Source organism: Schistocerca americana, chromosome 1 (assembly GCF_021461395.2).
Source record: "Schistocerca americana isolate TAMUIC-IGC-003095 chromosome 1, iqSchAmer2.1, whole genome shotgun sequence".
NCBI lineage: Eukaryota > Metazoa > Arthropoda > Insecta > Orthoptera > Acrididae > Schistocerca > Schistocerca americana.
Genome location: NC_060119.1, coordinates 864995339 through 865020506, shown reverse-complemented (window position 1 = coordinate 865020506; position 25168 = coordinate 864995339). Strand labels below are relative to the sequence as shown.

Below are 25168 nucleotides of genomic sequence, written 5' to 3'. Positions count from 1 at the left end.
ACACCGGGGGCGGTTACAAGGGTAGGAGCCAGAGGGTAAGGAAGGTGGTTTGGGGATTTCATAGGGATGAACTAAGAGGTTACGAAGGTTAGGTGGACGGCGGAAAGACACTCTTGGTGGAGTGGGGAGGATTTCATGTAACCGCCCCCGGTGTAAAACCTGTCCAATGCATCCTCCCACCACCACCTACTCCAGTCCTGCAACCCGGAAGGTGTACACGATCAAAGGCAGAGCCACGTGTGAAAGCACCCACGTGATTTACCAACTGACCTGCCTACACTGTGAAGCTTTGTATGTGGGAATGACCAGCAACAAACTGTCCATTCGCATGAATGGACACAGGCAGACAGTGTTTGTTGGTAATGAGGATCACCCTGTGGCTAAACATGCCTTGGTGCACGGCCAGCACATCTTGGCACAGTGTTACACCGTCCGGGTTATCTGGATACTTCCCACTAACACCAACCTGTCAGAACTCCGGAGATGGGAACTTGCCCTTCAGTATATCCTCTCTTCTCGTTATCCGCCAGGCCTCAACCTCCGCTAATTTCAAGTTGCCGCCACTCATACCTCACCTGTCTTTCAACAACATCTTTGCCTCTTTACTTCCGCCTCGACTGATATCTCTGCCCAAACTCTTTGCCTTTACATATGTCTGCTTGCGTCTGTGTGTGTGCGCGGATGGATATGTGTGTGTGTGTGTGTGTGTGTGTGTGTGTGTGTGTGTGTGTGTGTGTGTGTGAGCGCACGCGTGAGTGTATACCTGTCCATTTTCCCCCTAAGGTAAGTATTTCCGCTCCCGGGATTGGAATGACTCCTTACCCTCTTCCTTAAAACCCACGTCCTTTCGTCTTTCCCTCTCCTTCCCTCTTTCCTGATGAAGCAACTGTTTGTTGCGAAAGCTTGAATTCTCTGTGTATGTATGTGTTTGTGTTTCTATCGACCTGCCAGCGCTTTCGTATGGTAAGTCACATCATCTTTGTTTTTAAATATATTTTTCCCGCGTGGAATTAACAAGTAGACCTACAAGTACTCAGAATACCATAAATATTGACTTAGGTCCAAGCAACAGGCCCAGCCATATCTTCCAATAATTCTGACAAAGAAGCATTCATTCAAGTGATGCTAACATTGCTCTCCTGTCAGTCTTGGTTGTAGTACATGTGGTTCTATGAGATAATGGTAAAGGTTTAACATATCACCAGATCTAGACACCCAATACTTGTTGACAGCCTCTTACTTGTGTGCTGGGGAGGTTTTTTTCTGTCCGCTCGTATATACTATATATGAGGTGTGTGTGTGTGTGTGTGTGTGTGTGTGTGTGTGTGTGTGTATTTGCTGACTTACTATGAAGTTGCCAAAGTGGAAAATTTGTCTATCAGCAACAATACCTGCACCTTCTAGAAGTAAAAAAGAAATGGAAGAGTAACTGTAGAGTTAGCACACAATGGGGCTTTGTGACATTTCTAGTGAAGTGCTGCAAGATCTTGTGCTTATTCTTTGGTTCTATACAACTGTTTGTAGCAAATTCTCTGTCATCACAACATACTCTGTCAGTCAGCTCTGGTCACTAAATGCTAGAGATGGCAAAAATGCACTTTACACCTCAATTTTCACTCCCTGAGTTACATTTTTTTCCCTGATTGGAGGTAAATCCTGGGAACTTTTTCTTCATACAATTGTCTTACAATCCCTGATCTTTCTTATGCAAGCTCACAGGCCAGGTGCTTGCTGTTCTACTGCAAATTTGTGAAAGTTGCCACAGAAGCATCACTGTGAGGGATTCATCTTCAGCTGCTGGGTTGGAGCACGTATGGTAGAAAAAAACAGCGCAATGCTACAGTAAACAGAATTCTTTCTTGAGCCAATTGTCGCTCTTTCCATTTCCAGCTCAACCTTCATGAAACAAAGACTGTTGATCTTTCATGTTGGCAGCATATGGTTAATAATGCTGTAAATGACTACTTATACTCTATGATCAATTGAGCTTTCTCCAGTTTCTTTCCAATGATGGATGACTTTGGTATGTCCTGTGAAAAATATGCGATAGAAAATACATGGTAAATAAGTCCACAATATAAGAAGTGGCAACTGCTCTTGACTTCTTGCACCACATGACACCATGAGGTCTTCTGAATATTTTTCATTATTTACGACTCATCAGATATATATCACTGCCAACACCTTTCCCTCGCAATACTTTTAAATGAATGAAAACTAGGAAGTAAGCAGAAGTTTATGGGGTTTTGAATAAATGAACAGTTCATAATTATTTTTTATGTTATTAAACTAACTCATTCCGAGTATGCACAAATCTAAGAGAACTGCACATTAGATATGACAGACTGAAATGGTGCATTTGTTAAAACAAGAACCCCAGACTTGGGTGTGTGAAAGCTCATGTTCTGTGCAGTTATCCTGATGTAGGTTTCACGTGGTTTTACTTAATCACTTCATACAAATGCTGGAATGGTTCAATCAACAAGGCTAGTTCTTGGCCATATACGAGATAAAGGGGAGGCTTACCAACAACGAAGTGCAAAACTGGGGCACAGACAAACATTAAACAAAGGGGGTCATTTCTCCAGCTATCACAAGTTCTGAGTGGGAGAATCTATAACAGAACATAGATATACCCATCAGTATGAAATTCAGCACTCTGGACTGAGACGATATCCAAAACATGAAGTTACTTACAATTTTTTCTTTCGCCTGATGTCTAATTTTCAAGAATCTGGTGCATGTTTCCCTTGTTTTCTCTCTTCCTGCTGTAAATGGAAATGCTTAGCAGATCAAAAACCTAGACATTTGTTTCCAGTTTGTGTATCAACTATGCATACACTGTGTGATTTGACACTGCACTAAAATTACCTGGATAGTGTTAGCACAGGGTGTACACGTGGACAAGGAAAAAAAATTCCCGGATTTTTGCCCGGTTTCCTAGTTAAAAATACACTTTCTTCCGGGTGAAAACACACTTTTTCCACGCTAAATGACTGTATACTTTTCCTCGGAACTGTAAAACTTATCGATCCATTGAATTGTTATTGTTTTATATGCTGCATAGAATTTACCAGCACTTTACAAAACGAAACTTAGGTGGGGGGGGGGGGGGGGGGCGCATGTTTTAATGTTAATGTTTTAAAGTTAATGGTTTAAATTAATATACATAGTGTTGCTACAAGAAAAGAAAAGCTTTCACACATAATGTTGATCTTTTTTAAGCGTGTTACCCTTTAAGATACATCACACAAATGCGCCAGTAAAGTTTTTGATGAGGACATAAATGTCTGATCATCTAGGCTTTAAATTCTTCTAAAGGTCGTCTGAAAGAGTTGATTTTTAAATGAGAGTCAAACACTCTGCGATTTAAGAAATTGATCGTACATTCTCGCACATAGTTCATCTTGCACAAAAGGAAATTTACTTTGAAAGCAACACTTTTCAAAGCACCATTCACAATATTTTCCCTTGACCTGTTAGAAATAGCTTCGTTTCAGCAGTTGCCAGAGCGCGCCAGTTGATAGGTGTCACTGTGCCTGTGCAGTTATGATGATGCAGGAAGCCCGTATGTTTGTACGTGTAAAACATTAAAAGATCTTACATTATGTCATAAAAGAAACAAGACATCAGAGGACACTCCAAGAGCATCAGAATCTCATGAACCATACAAAAAATGCACGATTCAGCTTAAAGTGCACACTCGTATGTCCAGATTCAGATGTAAATTTTCTCGGGGTACCAGTACTGTATTATCTCATGTTTGGTTCTTTATTATGGCATAATGCCATACATGCTAGAAGATGAAAACGTGCACTTTAAATGCAGCGAACAGTTTAAACTAGCCAGTAGTGAGAAATTAAACACTTCGTTTTAAATAAATGGACAGCCCTCAGCAGAAAAGGTTAATAAAAGCCAAATTTCTTTTGCAAACTGACAAAAATAACTTCATTGTTCTGCAAGGCGATTAATGCTTGACTGTCAGTATGCTGGAAATAAAATAAAATCTGAAACTAATAACATATTTTAACCTTTCGTAATTATGTGAATCTATTTTAATTCACTTGATTGCTGCCGGCTACAGAAAGCCTTGTTTTCATTTGACATGAGAGCAATAAACAAAGAGGAAACAGCAAAATCACTAAACTTAAGCACGGGTCATGTGGAGACTACCCAACTCCCCACTACAACTCGGACTGCTCTGTGTATCAATCCCGGATCTACGATATTTCGAAACCGAGGCAATACTAGATAGTGACACCCCCCCTCCCCCTAGTGTTTGAGGTAGGACGCCAAAAATTAAATGGACTTTTCAAAAAATGATCATTGTAGTGCACATCTTTCTGAAGATGTCTCGTACATAAAATGTATAGCTTCCAGGAAAATGTAAGCCACATTATTTGGTCTTTAAGTGTTCCAAAGTGCAGTGCCACGCCTCTTCACACAGCACTGTTCTATCGCATGTCACTGTATTTCACTCTGTCGAATTCAAATGTGTTTGTTTTGTAATGGATGCCATCAAACTACACTCAGGACAGTGGACATTAGAATGTCCCATGGAGCCTCTCCTCCTCCCAGTCGGCCGGTTTGAGATCCTGCCCCTCTTAAAACAAACTTGCAATTATTACTGGATAGGATTATTTGTAACCGAGAGAACAAGAAATCCTCAGAAAATTAGCACTATTTATTGCCTATTAGCTAATAACTTTCTCTTTTGTGTGACATATTAAATATAGGATACATAAAACCAGTAAAGGCAAGAGACAAGCGAGACAATGCACATTTCTCCAAACCTCAAGTCCTAGCATTTTTCCTCTCTAAACTTGCTACGGCTTTTCAGGAGTGCTTCCCTTCCTGCGAAAGAATCTATTACCTCATCAAAGTTCGTCAAATGTTTTGCTACATGGAAACACGAAATGTCATTGTCTAATACTGAAAAAGCTGTTAATACAAGTAGTACCCACGACTGGTTTGATTTCTTGAGCTTATTATGTGTATTTTATCACTGTCTGCTAGATAAAACAAAATAGGCCGGTCTGATATTGCAGTAATTGTAATACACACCAAATAAACGAGACGGTTTTGGAACAAATGGTCATATAATTCATGAAGTATGAATATCAAATGCCGAGGCCTACTACAAGCAAAAAGCTTTATGTTAGGAAATAGTTTCACATTTCATTCATAGGCAGTAGCTTCTAAAGCACAAGATCGAAAAGCAGTGGTACGAAATTTTTGTATAAATTTGAAATTGTCATATTCTTCCACAATTTGTGTGATACCCTCATTCCTTCTCCTTCCTCGTTCGTGTTGAAACTTATTCTCCAGTTAACTTCACTAACCCTGCCACAATCACCCGTTTAGTTATCCTACGTTTATTCACGGTTAGGCATTATTATGTGTTCCTACAATGAGTTTTCCGTGCTACTCCCACAATAAAACATACGTGCATGTTAGCTAGGGACTGTACAACTGGCCCTTACTAGTGTAGTGATCTGGCCAAATATTTGTGAAAATTTCATTTTCTCGGATACACAGGGAAGATAACACGTAATTTTTCTTATCTGTTATTCCTGTTAGTCATTTATTTCCACTCTGGTAGTCTGAATCTATGGCTTTCGCTAGTAATTATAACAACACTGATCATTCACAAACCCAGTCAACCACTTAAATTAACTGCGATTGGAATTTACCCGTTCAGCTTTATTCCGCTCAGCTTGTACAGCCCCGTCCCCTTTTGTTTGCAGGAAAGTTTCTTTCTAGGTGCGACGGTGATGCTCCTGGCAGAGACATCATGTACAGTATGCATGCATTCAAATATCAACTTATGATATATTCAGAAATCAACTTAGAATGCATTCAAAAACCAACAGGGATGCGTTTCAAAATCATGAGAATAATCAATAGACCAACGTGCACTGGATGCTCAGCACTTTGTGAAAAAAGGTTTTTCCTCAAGAATATGAATTTGGCAGTGGGAATCTAAAGTTCCACTGCTTTACTCTCCTGTCCTGTGAGAATTAATAAAGTTTTCAATGTGTTGAACATTCCTTGCTTCTACTGGTGTAAGGATATGAGATTAACAGCCATTTGAATTATTTGTACCCCACTGAATCTGAACACATTCGCAAAGGGATAGTACTGAACCCAAATGAAAAATTAGGTGTTAGGTACATATGCGTTTCAGAACCTCACAGTATCGCTGGAGAGCTAAATTAAGACTTCATTAATGTGATATTGTGTATTAAAAACTAAATCAGGATTTATCGATTTCCAAGACTATGAAACCCACCTCCAATCAACACAAATCTGTGCATGCCAGTAATGTGGAACAAATTCTGAAGGTAATGTCCACATGATTCACATTTTACCTAGAAAGCACGTTGGAAATAAAGGATATTAATTAACAAGTGATGCACGAAATAGGGCTGCTTGGATGTTAATAGTTTGTAAATTATTTCATCATACTGCTTTTATTACAAGCAGGGCATTGCACAATGCAGTAGCAAACTTATGTTACTGTTGTGAAGAAATTACAGAACAAAAGCTAAAGAACTGATTCCAAGCTAAATGTCAGTAATGTCTTGCCTGCAACATGAGGGATGTGCTGCCACATTCACGTCTACACAGTGTCGTGCAGAGCAAGTCGGAACAAGTCATGTTGCACGAAAAAACTTGTTCCTATAGGCTTCAGTACAAATGTCTGGAGATAAGCATGTGGCGGATCTTCATCTGTCTGCACAGAATACAATATTCCTCCATCTTAAATTTAACAAAAATGTACGAATAATACATTTCCAATGATAGTGACAATTCTGAATGATTATTAACAGTGGCTGAAATTACAGACCATCTCTCACTCTTCAAATATTGTACTGATAGCAGATGGGTACATAAAACACATTAAGAGTGACTGCTAAGCTAACATTCAGTCTTCACAGCAGGAATTTTAGACACATGCTACTGTCAAAGCAATGTGTGTAAGTTTCTTGCTGTTAAGAAAAATGAAAAAACTGTAGTTCAACAATTATTCACCTCTAAATTTTATCTGCCTGCTCATCATCTAACAGAGTCTTATCATAGAAAAACCAGTAACCCATCCTCTGAAAACTTCATACAACTCATGTTGTCATATGAACCTCTGCATCAACAATCTCTCTCTCTCTCTCTCTCTCTCTCTCTCTCTCTATCTATCTATCTCTCTCTCTCTCTCTCTCTCTCTGGTACACATACAGACAGAAGACGTTGCAGAAAAATATTTGACGGAGGAGCAGAATCTTAGAATATCTTACCTGCAATCTTCCCAAGACATTTATTAATACACCACCATCAAACATTGGTTGAGAGTCAACAGCTGTAATAATTCGGTTTATCTTTTGGAATGCCAAACTCTGAAACACACAAAAAATAATAAATGTAAAATTTATTCTCAGAACAAGGTCCATCCATATATTTATACTTTATAACATTATTTTAAAAAAATACTAATATACCGTCACTAACATTACAGTTACCAATATTAGTAGCAGCTGCTGCTACCACCATCACCACAATTAAACAAGTAAAGGGATTCATTAATGAGCTGGAAACAACCAAAGGTTCATTACTAGTGACCTGAAAGTACACTGTCCAGCTTCATAATACTCCAACTGAACCTCAATCAAATTAATGAAATTAGGGAAGGGGACGGTGATGTCAGTTCCTATTTGTCTACAAACACACAATATGGCCAGAACAGCAGTAGCTTTATGTCCCTGTTCTGGATATACTCACATGCTGTTCATAAACATGCAGTACTGGGTTTGCTTGGTAGGGTGGAAACTCATCACATTTCTGTGTACTTTCACAACTAGTTAAGGACATAAACAAGATGAACTGAAGAACACTGCAAATGAAGGTGAATCACAAATGTTAAAATAACGGCCACAAGCATCATCTGCAACTGAGTGTGGTAACTGGCACCTGAGGTAGAGTAATGTGCGACAGAGTAACAAGTGTGACCACGATAATTTGTGACTGGTTGCATAGCTGCCCAGTAGAAAACTACCTCTCAACCATCTTGTTAGTCTGATCCAAGTCTGCATCCATTAACTAGAAAACCCCAATCTCGCCATATTGCTCTCCTTCCCTTCTTGCCAACTTTACCTGACTCATGTCACTTAATGCTGTCACAGCCTCCAAATACAAATCTTAATTTTTCCATCATTTACTTCCACTCCACTTCATTACTATACTTTCCATTTCATATCTAAATGTGCATCAACTTCATTGTACCTGCAGATGCCTTCTGATTACTCAGCTCTCATCTACTACCTAACCATTGTCTGATTGCCATCATTAATACACTATACTCTTGCTAAACCAGTCATTCCTCGCACATAGCGGAAGTGCCAGACTGTTGAGAGCGTCTACAATTTAGTATAAACACATAGGGATTTTACTTTATCAATCAAACAATATGTTCATTTCTAAAAAAAAAAAAAAAATAAAAAAAAAAAAAAAAAAAATTGTCCTCGAGTGTGTGCATGCATATTAATATCACTCGACATTTGCTGTGAAACATGTCCCAAAGTTTAAACTCATTTATCTACTGTGGTGTGTGTATAGATTATACTGACTCGGGAATCTCAATGTTTCCCTATTACAGCTGATTTGTGTTTCCCTTTCTATTACTCTTACTTCTTTTATAGCTCATACAGTTATGCTACAGGAAAGTAGAGTTCTGTTTGGGGAGAAAATAAGATGCACCTTAAAACCTTCGACTCACACTAGCAATAAAACAAGGGAAATACAATAGATAGGAACAAGGTACAGTTAATAATCACAAAAAAATAATGAAACACAGAATCTACAACTTGAATTGAGCTATGCAGCTAAGGTAGACAGATCAATACCAAAAGGATAAATCTTAAATGAAGTCTTATCACATTCTGGAGGAGTGGAGGGGGCAAATATTTGTGACAACCACAAATATTAATATGATTGCTGCTTGTTTCACTCATTTTCCAATGTGCTCTTATGTTCCTGCCTAACCACATCCTTGGAAATTGTGACAAATTCAGATTAAATAGCATAGTTTACACAAGTTACCAAGAAAATCACAGATAATAACAGGCTGCTCACAGCTAAAACTCATGACGTCACACATGATATCATGACTCAAAGCCAAAAATTGAAATCACAGACTAGATTTGACCCAAAAATACTGTTCCACCTCTAACAGTCCCCAAAAAATATTTTTCTTTTATCTTTTAATTTTTTAATCAAATCTTAGAATCTCTTCTCTAGCTGGGATTTCAAGAGTCACTATCTTTTATTATTCTGAACTAAATAATTACTTTAACCATGACATTACAAACCATTTACGCATATTGCAAACCCATTTCAACACTGCAACGATATTAGGAAAAGGATAGACTGCAACTCACTGTGAAGATGTCCTGTTGAGTTGCCGACGGGCACAAAGAAAAGACTGTTGCACAATATAGCTTTTGATCAAAGCTTTCTTCAGCAAATAAAACACACACATTCACAAAAGCAAGCACACCTCATGCACACATGATCAGTATCACCAGCAACTTCAATCATAATGAGACTACTATGTGAATAGCAATCTGGAGTGGGACAGGGAAGAGAGAGGGTAGTATGGTGTGGATTCGGGGGGAGGCGGGTGAGAAGAATACTGTCTAATGAGGCATGAATGGACTAGAGACTGCTCGGCACAGTGTTGGGAGGGGGACATGGATGGGGGGGGGGGGGGGGGGGGGGGAATGGGGACTGGAAAAGAGGAGAGAAACTGGGAAGGAGAAAGGACAGGTAAGTACATCAGCAGATAGCAGCACACAGAAAGGGTGTAAATGTGAAAAGGAAGGAGGTGATAAGATGAGGGGGCAGAAACTGTTGGGCAGATGGTGTGGGGACAGTAGGTTATCGCAGGACCAGACTGGGACAATTTCAGGAGTGGAGAATTTGTTGTAAGGTTAACTCCCATCTGTGCAGTACGGAAAAGCTGGTGGTGAAGGGGATGATCCACATGACTCAGGTTGTGAAGCAGCCATTGAAATCAAGTGTGTTGTGCTCAGCTGCACCTTATGCCACAGCATTGTCTACTTTGCTCTTGGTCACAGTTTGACGGTGGTTGGTTGTTTGGGGAAGGAGACCAGACAGCGTGGTCATCGGTCTCATTGGATTAGGGAAGGATGGGGAAGGAAGTCGGCTGTGCCCTTTTAGAGGAACCAGTGATTTAGGGAAATCACAGAAAACCTAAATCAGCATGGCCAGACCCAGTTTGACGGTGGCCATTCATCTTGGTGGACAGCTGATTGGTAGTCACATCAATATAAGAGCTATACAATGGTTGCAGCAGAGCTGATATACACAGCATGGCTGCCTTCACAGGTGGAAGACCAAGGCCCGAGACATCCACCCACCTAGCACTTCCCATTCCAGACCTGTCACAGACTTATATCTTATCCCATCAAAGGTCTAACCACCTGTGAATGCAGCCATGTTGTATACCAGTTGAGCTGCAATCACTGCACAGCTTTTTATATTGGTGCAACTACCAACCACCTGTCCACCAAGACAAATGGCGACCACCAAACTGCGGCCAAAACAAAGTAAAACACCCTGTGGCACAAAATGCAGCTGAACACAATATGCTTGAAACCAATGGCTGCTTCACAAATCAGGCCATCTGGATCCTCCCTTCCACCACCAGCTTTTCTGAACTGTACAGGTGGAAATTATACTTACAACACATTCTCCACTCCCAAAAGCATCCTGACCTCAGCCTATGGTAACCTCCTGTCCATGCACCCTCCCACCCAACAGTTTCAGCCCCCTTGTCCTATTACCTCCTCCCTTCGAAATTCCCTCACCCTCTTTATGTGCTGCTCTCTGATAATATACCTGCTCATCCTCTCCCCTTCCCTCCTCCTCTCCTCTTGACACTGCACCTGACAGTCTTTAGTCCTTGCACATCCTTCCAGACAGCACTCTTCTCTCCCACCACCTGTACCCTGTTATCCGCACTCTTCCCCAACCCACTGCAGATTGCTATTCACACAATAGTCACATTCTGGCAAGAGCTGCTTGTGGTAGCAGTCCTGTGTGCTTCCTTGTGTGTGAATCGTGTGTTTTCTTCTGCTGAAGAAGGCTTTGGCCAAACACTATAATGTTGAACAGTCTCTTAGTTGTGCCTGTCCGCAACTCAACAGGTCATCTTTATGGTGAATACCGATTTATCCTTCTCCTAATATCATTTATATTCCAACCTGGTGTTTCCACTGTTTTATTTTAACACTGTATTTTACGAACGACATTTTGGACCCTATTACTGTCATACAACATCTCATATATACTAATATTACTCTCAATTATAACTGAAATATATATTTACTTGTGTGCCCACACAACTTAACTAATAACCGTGTAGCAGCAAAGATTACACTGATCATTGGATATTGCCGTAGTGGACTTCAGTCCGAAGACTTTTCATGCAATTCTCCACCCGTGACTGTCATCTGAAAGCCTTTTTTCTCTGCATAATTACTGTAACCTGCATCACTTTGAACACACTTATTGTTGTCAAGATTTGTCTCCTATTATGTTTATCCATCAGCCTTCTCTCCACACAATGACAATGCCTTGCTGCTTCAGGACATGCCCTTTCAATCAGTCCCTTCTTTTAGAGAAATTGCACCATCAATTTTTCTCTCCAATTCAAACCAGTACTTCTATACTAGATATCTAATCTATCCATCCAGAGTACCATGTTTCAAAACTTTTATTCTCTTCCTGTCTGAACATACTGGGCAACACTCCTGACAAATAACTGCAGAAGAGACTTCCTAACACTTAAATTTATATTCAAAGTATTTTAAGAGTTGAACTTACTGTTAGCTTTTCCATTATTTTGACAGCACCTTGTATTTGCAGCCCTTCGAAAGTCATGAAAGATGTCTCAGTCTGTAAAACAGTATAGATATTTATCAACATTAAACATACTGCATATGTCTGCATTATTTATCTTTCCTATTAATTCAAGTGATACTAATACTATGCAATAACAGTGTGACAAACCAGGCGAGAAAATTATTTACAAACTGACAGTCTTCCTTGAACATCTGACATTAAAACATGAAATCACAAGAGTTAAAACAAATGAACAAAATGTATACAAATACAAAAACAAAAGAAAACCATGGATGAAAGATATGATAATGCACATAACACATTGGCAGAAAGAAAAAAATTACTACAATGATAAAATGCCAAATATCTGCTTGCAGTGCCTGGTTTGACTCACAAATATATGATTAATATCCCTTGACGTACTCGCTCCCACCTTTTCTACCAGCATAGGCTATTTACTACAGCTGACATTTAAAACAACTTGCTGCAGTCTTTCTTTCTATAAATATTATCTTCTTCTTGCTCACTCCTTTGCCAAACCAATTCTCCAAATTTCTTGAAAGCTGTTCCATCATCTCATACATGTAGCAGTATTTTGCCATAGACATTTGATGCAGAATTTACATATTGCCTCCCCCTTGCATTTAATTCAGTGTTGATAAATGGTGCATATACGTAATAAGTAACAATATTTTAGATTTATGCATTACATAATATGACATTTCTGAATTTACTTTCGAGTTTGAGTCATTTACAAAGAGAAGTGCATTAAATATTGAGCAATGTTGGCTATGATGGAATCATACTGAAATTAGAAAAACCAATCACAAGAGACTTCACATTTTTCTCTCATTTCACGAATCGGCAACCTATAAATTTGTGCGATTTATTGTGCAACCCAAATTTAACAGTGTTTTTAATACTCTCGCAGAGAACCTAACTTTTTTTTTTGTTCAGGGACAACTGTGGCTCTTTTTACACCGTGCAATTATCTTGTCTAAACCTCTGCAATTTGTTTTCCTCCTCTAATGACTTTAATAGATGCATCATCTACAAACAATCTAAGAGAGCTATTCACGCTGTCTCATTTAAAGATTCAAAATATAGCAACTGTTCTATGTGAATAACAACTCTGCTTAATCTTCTTCACTCTAACAGTTGACAAACATGATATTCCAACTTACCACTTGCTTAGGTTCCTCCATTTTTGTTATAACCTGATTAAAATAACTTAGTCACTGACAGATTGCTGTGGCAGGGGGACAGCATTGCCAGTGTGCAGTCCATCACATTAGACAAGGCTCTGCATATATCTACAAAAACAGGCAACACTGCAAACACATGTCACTCAAGAGAAAGTTATAACTGGTTGGTGGCTGGGCCAAATCATTCAACTAGCTGAAATATCAATCACAAAGTTATTTTAATGAGAATATAACTTGTACAATATGTTTCTCTGGTTTGTAATCACTATCAATGCAGCCTCCTTTTTACCTTGCTAGACATTACTTGCTTACAAAACCTGCAAACAGCTTTGGTATCAGTTAACTCTTTTTCCCTTGTTTCACCCTTCCAGTTCTGTCACCTTGCTTTTATTTTTATTTATTTATTTATTGTTCCGTTGGACCACATTTAGGAGAAGTCTCCATGGTCATGGAACGAGTCAATACATGAAATTATAGCACGATTGTAGAAACAGATAAAATGAAATATAAGAAACATATTCAGGCGACAAGTCGTTAGTTTAAATAAAGAAAATCAAGAATGTAACACTGGAATTTGCTTAATTTTTTATCTCTTCCAGGAGCTCCTCGACAGAATAGGAGTGAGCCATGAGGAAACTCTTCAGTTTAGACTTAAAAGTGTTTGGGCTACTGCTAAGATTTTTGAGTTCTTGTGGTAGCTTATTGAAAATGGATGCAGCAGAATACTGCACTCCTTTCTGCACAAGAGTCAAGGAAGTGCATTCCACATGCAGATTTGATTTGTGCCTCGTATTAACTGAGTGAAAGCTGCTAACTCTTGGGAATAAGCTAATATTGCTAACAACAAACGACATTAAAGAAAATACATACTGTGAGGGCAATGTCAAAATTCCCAGACTATTGAATAGGGGTCGACAAGAGGTTTTCGAACTTACACCATACATAGCTCGAACAGCCCGTTTTTGAGCCAAAAATACCCTTTTTGAATCAGAAGAATTACCCCAAAAAATAATACCATATGACATAAGCGTATGAAAATATGCGAAGTATACTACTTTTCGTGTTGAAATGTCACTTATTTCAGATACTGTTCTAATGGTAAATAAAGCGGCATTTAGTTTCTGAACAAGATCCTGAACATGGGCTTTCCACAACAGCTTACTATCCATCCGTACGCCTAGGAACTTGAACTGTTCCGTCTCGCTTATAACATGCCCATTCTGTCTGATTAAAATGTCAGTTCTTGTTGAATTGTGGGTTAGAAACTGTAAAAACTGAGTCTTACTGTGATTTAGCATCAAATTATTTTCCACAAGCCACGAACTTATATCATGAACTACATTATTTGATAATGTTTCAATATTACACACAAGATCCTTTACTACCAAGGTGGTGTCATCAGCAAACAGAAATATTTTTGAATCACCTGTAATACTAGAAGGCATATCATTTACATAAATAAGGAACAGCAGTGGCCCCAGCACCGACCCTTGGGGAACGCCCCATTTAACAGTGCCCCATTGGGACTGAACATCATTACCACTCTCAATATTTCGGAGAATTACCTTCTGCTTTCTGTTCTTAAAGTAGGAGGCGAACCAATTGTAAGCTACTCCCCTTACTCCATAATGTTCGAACTTCTGCAGTAATATTTTGTGGTCAACACAGTCAAAAGCCTTCGTTAAATCAAAGAAAACACCTAACGTTCGCAACCTTTTATTTAATCCGTCCAAAACCTCACAGAGAAAAAGAGACTATAGCATTTTCAGTTGTTAAGCCATTTCTAAAACCAAACTGTACATTTGACAGCAAATTATGTGAATTTAAATGCTGCAGTAACCTTGTATATACAACCCTCTCGATAACTTTAGCAAACACCGATGGCATAGAAATAGGTCTACAATTGTCAACATTATCCCTGTCTCCCTTTTTATAAAGTGGCTTCACTACCAAGTACTTTAATCGGTCAGGAAACCAACCACTCCTAAAGGAAAAGTTACAGATATGGCTAAGTACTGAGCTAACATACGTGGAACAATACTTCAGTATTCTGCTAGATACCCCGTCATATCCATGAGAGTTCTTGGTCTTTAGTGATTTAATTATTAACTCAATCTCCCTCTTGTCAGTATCATGGAGGAGCATTTCAGGTAACAGTCTCGGAACACTTTTTTCTAAGAGCGCTATATGATTCCCTGTTGGGACTAGGTTTCTATTTAGTTCACCTGCTATATTCAGAAAGTGATTATTAAGTACTGTACATATATGCGACTTATCAGTAACACGGACATCCCCACTACGCACTGATTCTATATTCTCGACCTGTCTCTGCAGACCAGCCATTTCCTTTACGACTGACCATATGGTTTTAATTTTATCCTGAGACTTAGCTATTCTATCTGCATACCACATACTTTTTGCCTTCCTAATAACTTTTTTAAGCACCTTACAATACTGTTTGTAATGGGCTGCTGCATTTAGATTTTGACTGTTTCTAACGTTTTGATATAATTGCCACTTTGTTCTACAAGATATTCTTATCCCTTTAGTCAGCCACCCAGGCTGCCTGTTTGTGCTAGTACCCTGTTTTGAACGTTCTAACGGAAAGCAACTTTCAAAGAGCACGAGAAAAGTCTTGAGGAAAGCATTATATAAGGTTTACAAAAGTCTGTACAGCAACTGGATCAGCTTTCCTAAAAAGTTGGTAACTATATTTAACATGTGTTGCAGCACAAAAATCTTTTAGACTTAAAATTTGTGCATCATGATCTGAAAGGCCATTCACCTTTTTGCTAACAGAATGCCCTTCTAATAATGACAAATGAACAAAAATATTGTCTATGGTTGTTCTACTGTTCCCTTGCACTCTCGTTGGAAAGAATACGGTTTGCATAAGATTATATGAATTAAGGAGGTCTACCAGCATCCTTTTCCTTGCACAATCACTTATACAATTAATATTGAAGTCACCACATATAACTAACTTTTTGTATTTCCTATAAAGTGAACCAAGAACCTCCTCTAGCTTTAGCAAAAATGTTGTGAAATCGGAGTCTGGAGATCTATAAATAACAACAGTAAGAAGTTTAGCTCCACTAAATTTAACCACACCTGCACAACATTCAAACACCTTTTCAGTGCAGTACTTTGAAACATCAATTGACTCAAATGGGATACCGTTTTTCACATACATGGCTACTCCCCCACACCGCAAAGAGCTCCTAGAAAAGCTGCCAGCCAACCTGTATCCTGGTAAAGGAAGCCTCTGAATTATCTCCTTATTTAAGAAGTGTTCAGATATACCAATAATTTCAGAGTCAACATCTATAAGCAGTTCACTAACTTTATCTCTAATACCTTGTATATTTTGATGAAATATACTAATTCCCTCATTAATCGGATACCCAAGCTTTGTAGAAAGTGGTTTCTTTGTTAGAGAGACTTCCCTTAAGCAGGAATACCTATCAGCTGACTTCAATCTAAAAAAGGTACAGCTCTAACACCCACAACTACCGGAATTTTCCCACGAGTGATCCCACCACCCCCACCTATGCTGTCACCTATAAGTTTTGCCAACCTCCCCTTCACATACCTGTTGAGGTGCAGGCCATGTCTAGTGAAACCCGTCCTACTGATAGACTCCACCGACACCACTGAAATGTGACTCATGCCTTCTGTCATCAGCGCACCCCCAAGTCTCATGTTATTACGCCTGACGGCTGTATTAAGATGAGGCCGATCGTGACGCTGAAACAGTTCCACGAAATGCACATTCGTGTTGCCAGTCTGAGTGGCTATCTTTTCCAGGTCACCATCTATGTCATACTCCCCATCCCTATCAATACTATTACCAGCCCCACCCACAATCAATCACTACCTGATCCTCTTTAAGTAAAATCCCTACATAACCCCCCTATGTTAAAAGTCACCTGAGCCAATCCTGCATTAGGCTTCACAATGCTGGTGACCTGGTACTCACTCCCCAAAACTTCCTGCAACTGCTGGCCTACACCTCTACCATGAGAACTACCTAACAGCAGAACCTTCTTCTTTCTCTTAGACTTTGCAACTGTCCTAGCCACCGTAACTGCTGAGGTCTGCTGCATACTTCCTACATCTACAGCTACTAGAGATTCCTCTCCACTAGACTCTGACAGTTGCTTTACAAGTTGTTTTCTGATACTCTTTAATAAAAGACAAGAGAACATTCTTTTACAGAAACTTTCCTTTGCTTGCCACTATTTCTCAAATGCTAAAACACATTCCTTTACTAGAACGATATTTTAAAACTGACAGTTTAGCACCATCCGCTTCAACAGTACACTATGCTACCAAAGTCCAAAATGTGGCTTGTTCAACTAAATGTAATGAAAGTCCAAAAATCTTTACATCTCGGCCAATCTACACAACAGACAATCTTATTTCTGTATTCCACAATACTTCTCATTATTTATAATTTCATTCAGGCATGTTTTGCTTCTTAGCCACTGTAGCTGTTAAGCATCCTTCTACATCTATTGTGTACAACATAGGTATTAGCAAGACATGACAGTAATGTTAAACTACTTACAGTTATTGAAAGATTATGCTCCTTAACTTTAATAACCAATTTATCTGGGGATATGTACCAATCTTTTATTACAAATTACAGAACGCCCTCTTGCAGAAGTTTCTGAAATAAGTTTCATAATTTGCAGTCTTTATTTGTAGAATATACTGTTGCTGTCTTCAGTCCAAACACTGGTTGGATTCAGCTCTCCATGCTACTCTATCCTGTGCAAACCTCTTCAACTCCGAGTAACTACCTACCCCCTGAAACTGCTTACTATATTCATCCCTTGGTCTCCCTTTACAATTTTTAGCCCCATGTTTCTCTCCAGTGCTAAACTGGTGACCCCTTAACACCTCAGAACATGTCTTATCAACTAATCCCTTCTTTTAGTCACATTGTACCACAAATTTCTCTTCTCCCCAGTTCTACTAAATATCTCCTCGTTAGCTACATTATCTACCCATCTAATCTTCAGAATTCTTCTGTAGGGGTCGACAGAAGCGTCCGATCCCACGCGTCGGCTTTGACCCGTGACGTAAGGGTGTCGTCGTGAGTGACGTCATGACAACGCGGAGTTTGGGTTGTGAGTGTGGCATGTTTGTAGATATCATCGTGTTGTGGTTTGTTGTGCTCTCTGGTGGTATGTTCAGGGTTTTCGTTTATGTGGTGTAAAGGGCTCAGTTCGCTTTTGCTCATTATCCAGAATTGTTCGAGTGTCGGCTGTGTTTGTAGTTGAATTCGTTTCAGTGAGTTAACGATTTTGTGTGAAGGTTAATTTAGTGTTTTTCGCTGTACATCGTGTGGTAATTTTCGTAAAATTAATTGGTTGTTGTTTTTGTTCAGGAATGGATATGACAGATAAAATTAACAGTGCGCAGGTCAAGGGAAGTGTTCGTTCCCAATGTGTGGCTGTGTATGTTGACATTGGTATCAGGAGATGTTTTTGAGCTCTATAGGCCAAGGGATGTTGGATCCTAATTTATGGGATCGGGAGCTGCTGTTGAGCTATATAGGTCAAGGGAAGTGTCCGATTACAGATGATATTGTGTTTAGTGGTATTTGGGGAGTTTTGTGATGTCGGTTTATTTTCGTGTCATTTTGTGTGGTTTTGTATGGGGGTGGGTGTCTAAATTTGATTATATTTAGTTTGCCCCCACCCAAAAACACCCCATTTCCCGCACTTGTCCCGTTAGTGTCATTAGGCTTTTTGTGGAAAGTGTGTGTGTTTGTTTTTCGATGTATTTTCGTCCTCATAATGTGTACGTACCGACTTTATGTGCGCCATATTGGAAGCATGGTTTATGGTCGTTTCCACCATATTTGTGACGTCGTGGGTCAAAGCAGACGGGCGGGATCGGACGCTTCCGTATTTCCACAGTTCGAAAGCAGCTGCTTCTCTCTTCTTCTCTAAACTGTTTATCGTTCACATTTCACTTCCATACAAATACTTTCACAAAGGACTTCGCCATATTTAAATCTGTACTCGACATGAACAAATCTCTCTTCTTCTGAAGCACTTTTCTTGCCATAGCCAGTTTACATTTTATATCCTCCCTACTTCGACCATCATCCATTCTTTTGCTTCCCAAACAGCAAAACTTGTTTACTACTTTGTCTCATTTCCTAATCTAACTTCCTCAGCATCACCCAATTTAATTTAACAACATTCCAGTAACCACATTTTGCTTTTATTTAGATACAACTTATCCTCCTTTCAGGACACTGTCTATTCTGTTCAACTGTTCTTCCAATTCCTTTGCTGTCTCTGATAGAATTACAACAACATTGAGAACTGGCTACAACCCTGTCTCACTCCCTTCTCAATCACTACATCCCTTTTGTGCCCCACGACTCTTATGACTGCTATCTAATTTGTGTACAAATTGTATGTAGCCTTTCGCTCCCTGTACTTTATCCCTGCCACTTTCAGAATTTGAAAAAGTTTCCAGTCGACACTGTCAAAAGCTTTCTCTAAGTCTACAAATGCTACGAACATAGGTTTGCCTTTCCTTAACCTATCTTCTATGAGAAGTCGTGGGGTCAGTATTGCCTCGCGTGTTCCTAAATTTCTCTGGAATACACAAAGATCTTCCTCAAGGTCGGCTGCTACCAGTTTTTTCATTCTTCTGCAAAGGATTTGTGTCAGTATTTTGCGGCCATGACTTATTAAACTGATAGTTCGATAATGTTTCCATCTGTCGGCACCTGCTTTCTTTGGAATCGTGATTATTATATTCTTCTTGAAGTCTGAGGGTCATAAAAGACAAGACAGATACCCTGGCGCACCAAATGGAAGAGTTTTGTCGTGGCTGGCTCTCCCAAGGCTACAAGCAGCTGGGGACTAGTGTAGCACGGGATACAACCCGTTTGCTTTGGACAATGACGTCACAAGTCGCCAAACGAGAAGCGATTCTCCTTAGTGTTGTAGCTCCCTTCAGTAGCTGATAAGTGTTTTTGGCTTTTTTTAAAAAAATCTCACGAGATAGAATAAACAGATCCACTTTATTAAGCAATCAGTAAAAAACGAAACTGAAACATAACAGCAAAAGCGAAAATGGTAAACTGCTCTCTGGCGACTTGTGACGTCATTGTCCAAAGCCGACGGGTTGTATCCTCTGCTACACTAGACCCAGCAGCTGTAACACAATGTTGCCTACTGCAGGGGCCTATTTTTACTTAGGTCCTTCAGCGCTCTGTCAAATTCTTCACACAGTATCACATCTCCCATCTCATCTTCATCTACGCCCTCTTCCATTTCCATAATTTTGCCCTCAAGTAGACACACTATATTCTCCTTCCACCTTCCTGCTTTCCCTCCTTTGCTTAGGGCTTTTTTACCATCTGAGTTCTTGATATTCATATGGTATCTATCTTACAGCTAGTGATGCTTCAACATTCTTACATTTCTCATCTCGCCATTCCTGCTTAGTCATTTTGCACTTTCTGCCGATCTCATTCTTTTGTATTCCCTTTCACCCACTTCATTTACTGCATTTTTATATTTTCTCATCATTGATTTCCTGCGCACCTGCGGAGCCAGTTGGCATATAACCTTGTACTATTGTGGTGGGTATGGGCTTTGTGTCTATCTTGGCTACAATAATGCGTTCACTATGCTGTTCAAAGTAGATCATCCATCTTCCTATGTTTTTAGTCATTATTAAACCTACTCCAGCATTGCCCCTATTCGATTTTGTATTTATTGTCTTTTATTCACCTGACCACAGGTCCTGTTTCTCCTGCCACTGAATTTCACCAATTCCCACTATATCTCAGTTTAATCTATCCACTTCGGTTTTTAAATATTCTGACCTACCTGCCTGATTAATGGATCTGAGATTCCACACCCCGATCCATAGAACGCCAGTTTTGTTTCTCCTGATAACAATGTCCTCCTGACTAGTTCCCACCCAGAGGTCTGAATGGGGGATTATTTTACCTCCGGAATATTTTACCCAAGAGAATGCCATCATCATTTAACCACACAATACAGCTGCATACCCTCGGGAAAAATTGTGGATGTAGTTGCCCCTTTCTTTCAGCCATTCGCAATACCAGCACAGCAATGCCGCTTTGGTTAATGTTACAAGGCCAGATCATTCAATCATCCAGACTGTTGCCCTGCAACTACTGAAAAGGCTGCTGCCCCTCTTCAGGAACCACACATCTGGCTGGTCTCTTAACAGATACCCCTCCATTGTGGTTGCACCAATGGTTTGGCTATGTGTATTGCTCAGACATGAAAGCCTCCCCATCAGTGGCAAGGTCCATCGTTTATAGGGAGGGGAGCCGGGGGTTTGTAGCATGCCTAATGAGTGTGAAATAATTTCTTATTCATGTTGTGAAATGCACTACCAATATTTCAATTATAATCTTCCACAAAACGTAGGATGGTCAGGTGATAGTATTTGGGAATGAAAGCAGTACTCCTTGGGCAAAATGAAAATACAACAGACTCTACTACTTTTTCTCCCTGATTGGGATAGTAGCTGCTCAATTGTCAAAATGTTGGAGATATGTTACTGTGTTTAATTTTCAACATTCAAGTATCAGCAGACACTCTGCACACAAGATTATTTTTCTTATCACACTAGGAAGGCCCTTGTAGATGACTCACTGAAGATATAAACAAGGGCATAAATGTTACAACTTAATTACTCAGCCAGATGTTATTGCATGGTGGTCACCATATTTGCTATAACAGTTTGACCGAATGATGAAATAAAGGTACATTATTTGATCACTCTCAAACATAGGTGACAGGAGTGCACCAGATACAAAAAAAAAAAAAAAAAAAAAAAAAAAAAAAAAAAAAAAAAAACCAACTACTTGGTGATTTTTTTTTTTTTACTAGTATGTATTTTCAAAGACTATCCTATCCAGAATGTTCCAAAACAGACTTACGCAACCTTCTGATCACGGCTCATTTACCTTGTTTCGAACTGTCAGGTAAACATCACAATACACAATGATTTTTACTTTGGTACACGACAAAAATGGTCTAATTTATATCTTCACATTACCACAGCAAGAAGTGTTCACAACGTCTGTATCAATATTATCACATGCGACTTTGTACGTTTTGAAATATGCTTTTATTTGGACGAGCAAAGAGATCATAAGATTTGAACAGTTGTTGCTCAATAACTTATAAATATTGCAGTTTTTGTAATAGTGTGTGTACTAACATAGTACTTCGGCAATGTAAACGAAAGCCAGAATGATTATTAACAATGTATCCGTTCCGTTAAGCCCACCAAGATAAAATGAATCATCGTTTTCCAGTTAAGTTTGTATAAGTACGACCTCAAATATGCAGAAAGTACCGGCTTGTTGCTATGAATAACAAGTTCTGGTATTCGTCAATTAACGTTTTCAAATTGTGCTGCACAAAACTTCAAGTCCTTCTCAAACTACAGATCCGATACATCAATGTTTAAAAACAACTTTACACACATATCAAGGATTTTTTCTGGATACGTACGTTGTACATGTTAATCAGATTGGGCCGCTGAGCTGGATCATCGAAAAGAGCATAGTACTGGGCAACAAAACCCTTCCCGATCGCTTCGTATGCAGGATTTAATGCCATTTTAATCACAGCAATTAACCACACACAAAAAAAGACGATCAAGAAAACTGAACGTAAACGCACAGAGTCTCTACACAAAGATAGCTTTTTAGTTATTCCTTAACTTTCTGAAACACTACACAAACATGTGTGCCATTAGATGGCAGCAGCAGTTGTGAAACTCAAAGATTTTCTTTTCAAATATTAGTTCAAAGATTTCCGTTACTAGAGCGCACTCGATAACACAAACCCCCCAAAACAATATACTATGAGGTCGTATCTCGTCGTAGAGATTGTGAAGATACGATAGTATGTCTGAGATTTCTTGTGTTATTTCATAATTTCACTGTCGCAGCGCACTGACACCAGTAAAGGTGTCAGCTCTGCTCTTCAGTCGTACAGATATTGGAAGTTGGAAATAAGAGTATAGATAGGTCATTTACATTTTTTCCCCTAACCTAGTAATAGAACAGATATATAAATCATGTATAGAACACTTGCACTGAAAGTCGTAAGGGCTGATTCACATTTGACGGAACGGAACGTTACGTCCAAACTTTCGACAATGCATTTCAAATGGCGACATTCCCACAGGCCGTCAACGACGCGGAACAGCAATTTACGTCAACGTTTCTGAGGAAAAAAGTTTTGTCGTTGGTGCGGCAAAATATGTCGTCCTTTGCTAAAATCGGAAGCCAACCTATTATCGCCGCCCTCACCCATAGTATAGCAATATATGTTATAAAAGAGGATTTTGAGCATTTGCCTTTTCTTTGTCTTTATTTTGTTGTCTTGTTTTCGTGACAAATTTCAAATTCTGTGACGACTTGGAAACTTTCTTCATTGAGTGATTTTCCACATAGCCAGGTTCACACACGCAACAAAAGAGTCGCCCCAGATAGTGGTACAATGCACTTACATGTGTGAGCATTGAATTTTTAGCGCCACAACTTACGAGACGCAACTTACGTCATGCCAGAAAAAGTTCAGCTCGGTTGTACTTTGTTGCAAAACTTTCTTTTCACCACTCCTCGATGAGGGCTGTATATCGAAAAACTAGCATTCCGTTATATTTATTGTGGAGCAACTGCTTCTGTGCTCCATTTGATTTCAGTGTGTTTTCATTTAATTACAGAAAAAAGTGAAACAGCTATCTTCAGGTACTCTTTCGCAGATTCTGGTACTATAAGACATAGGAGTGCGAGACATTTGCTGCCCAATGATGTAACTCACAATATTAAAAGGTTTTTGAATAAGTAGAAGGTTAAACTTAATGTGTAACTAAAAAAGCGAGTCACATAAACTTGTGATTTGTGAGGCCAAGCACCGTATAAATTGTGAATTATATGTGCCAAATAACCCCCCAATTGTCTATTGCCAGCTGTTAATCTAAAGATTAGTTATTAGAAATGCCTTCATGAATGACTACAATAACATTCTAAAATCTTGCAAATGTGAAAAGTTTGCAGATAATATTTACATGCCAGCCGTTGGTTGGTTTGCCATAGCAAACAGCAGTTTCATCTCCAAGTGCTATTTCTTTTTGTTGCCGCTGATTTATCCTGTGGGAAATCTATTTTCGGATCCAACGTTTGGGTTTCGTCTTCCTCATATTTAACTCATTCACAGCTCTAATGCTGTAGCCTGTACTATAACAATGACTATTTGAAGTGACGTCATGTTGAAACATGGGGTAAGTAGAGTCTGTGGCGTCGTGTGTGAGTGGTAGCTCACTACAGTAAGCCAAAGCTGAAGGGTCACATTAGTTGTGTGTGTGAACCCATCTTAAGAGAACCAAATATCTGAATGCGAAAACTTATTCACATTCTAGAATACTTGGACGGAGCTGGCAGCTACACTGTGTAAAATAAGAACAGAATTTAAGAAGCAAGTTTCATTACATAATCTTTTATTAAGTGAAAATGCCAGCACTACTGAATGAGAACCGGCAGCTGTGGCCAAGTGGCTCTAGGCGTTTTAGTCCAGAACCGTGCTGCTGCTGCTGCTGCTACGGTCGCAGGTTCGAATCCTGCCTCAGGCATGGGTGTCCTTAGGTTAGTTAGGTTTTAAGCAGTTCTAAGTCTAGGGGACTAATGACCTCAGATGTTAAGTCTCATAGTGTTTAGAGCCATTTGAGCTGAAGGGGAAAAGTCATGTTTTCTATGACGTTAGTTGCTACATAGGGAAAAAACACCATAATGCATTAATAAACTGGAATCCACTGGATACCTGAAGTGCACAGTGACCGCCAAATATTCAAATGTAAAGACAGACAGCAGTTGGTTGCAGAATCCATAATTTATTGCAGATCTAGGTTACGACTGTAACATAGTTATCGTAAGTGCATTACCAGAGGAGTCATGTAGGCACAAGTATGTCAGAGCATAAACAGGTAACAAATGATGCTACCATATGCATGACATG

At 39.3% G+C, this 25168-nt stretch overlaps 1 protein-coding gene across 3 annotated transcripts in view; it reads right to left on the bottom strand.

The window, feature by feature from the left end:
• The window catches only part of LOC124613871 (probable nuclear transport factor 2), a 29443-nt gene extending 6506 nt beyond the window's left edge, over window positions 1–22937 (bottom strand). The window contains exons 1-4 of one of the 3 annotated variants that reach the window (XM_047142612.1): window positions 22658–22937; window positions 11899–11970; window positions 7293–7391; window positions 6589–6736 (exon numbers count right to left, since the gene is read on the bottom strand). In XM_047142612.1, the coding sequence (XP_046998568.1) occupies window positions 6623–6736; window positions 7293–7391; window positions 11899–11970; window positions 22658–22765 (393 nt within the window). In that variant the 5' untranslated portion in view covers window positions 22766–22937 and the 3' untranslated portion in view covers window positions 6589–6622. Of the gene's footprint in view, window positions 1–6588; window positions 6763–7292; window positions 7392–11898; window positions 11971–22657 lie in introns of those variants that run through there. The other 2 variants (XM_047142619.1, XM_047142602.1) reach the window with 2 other exon arrangements.
• Window positions 22938–25168: the final 2231 nt, after the last annotated feature.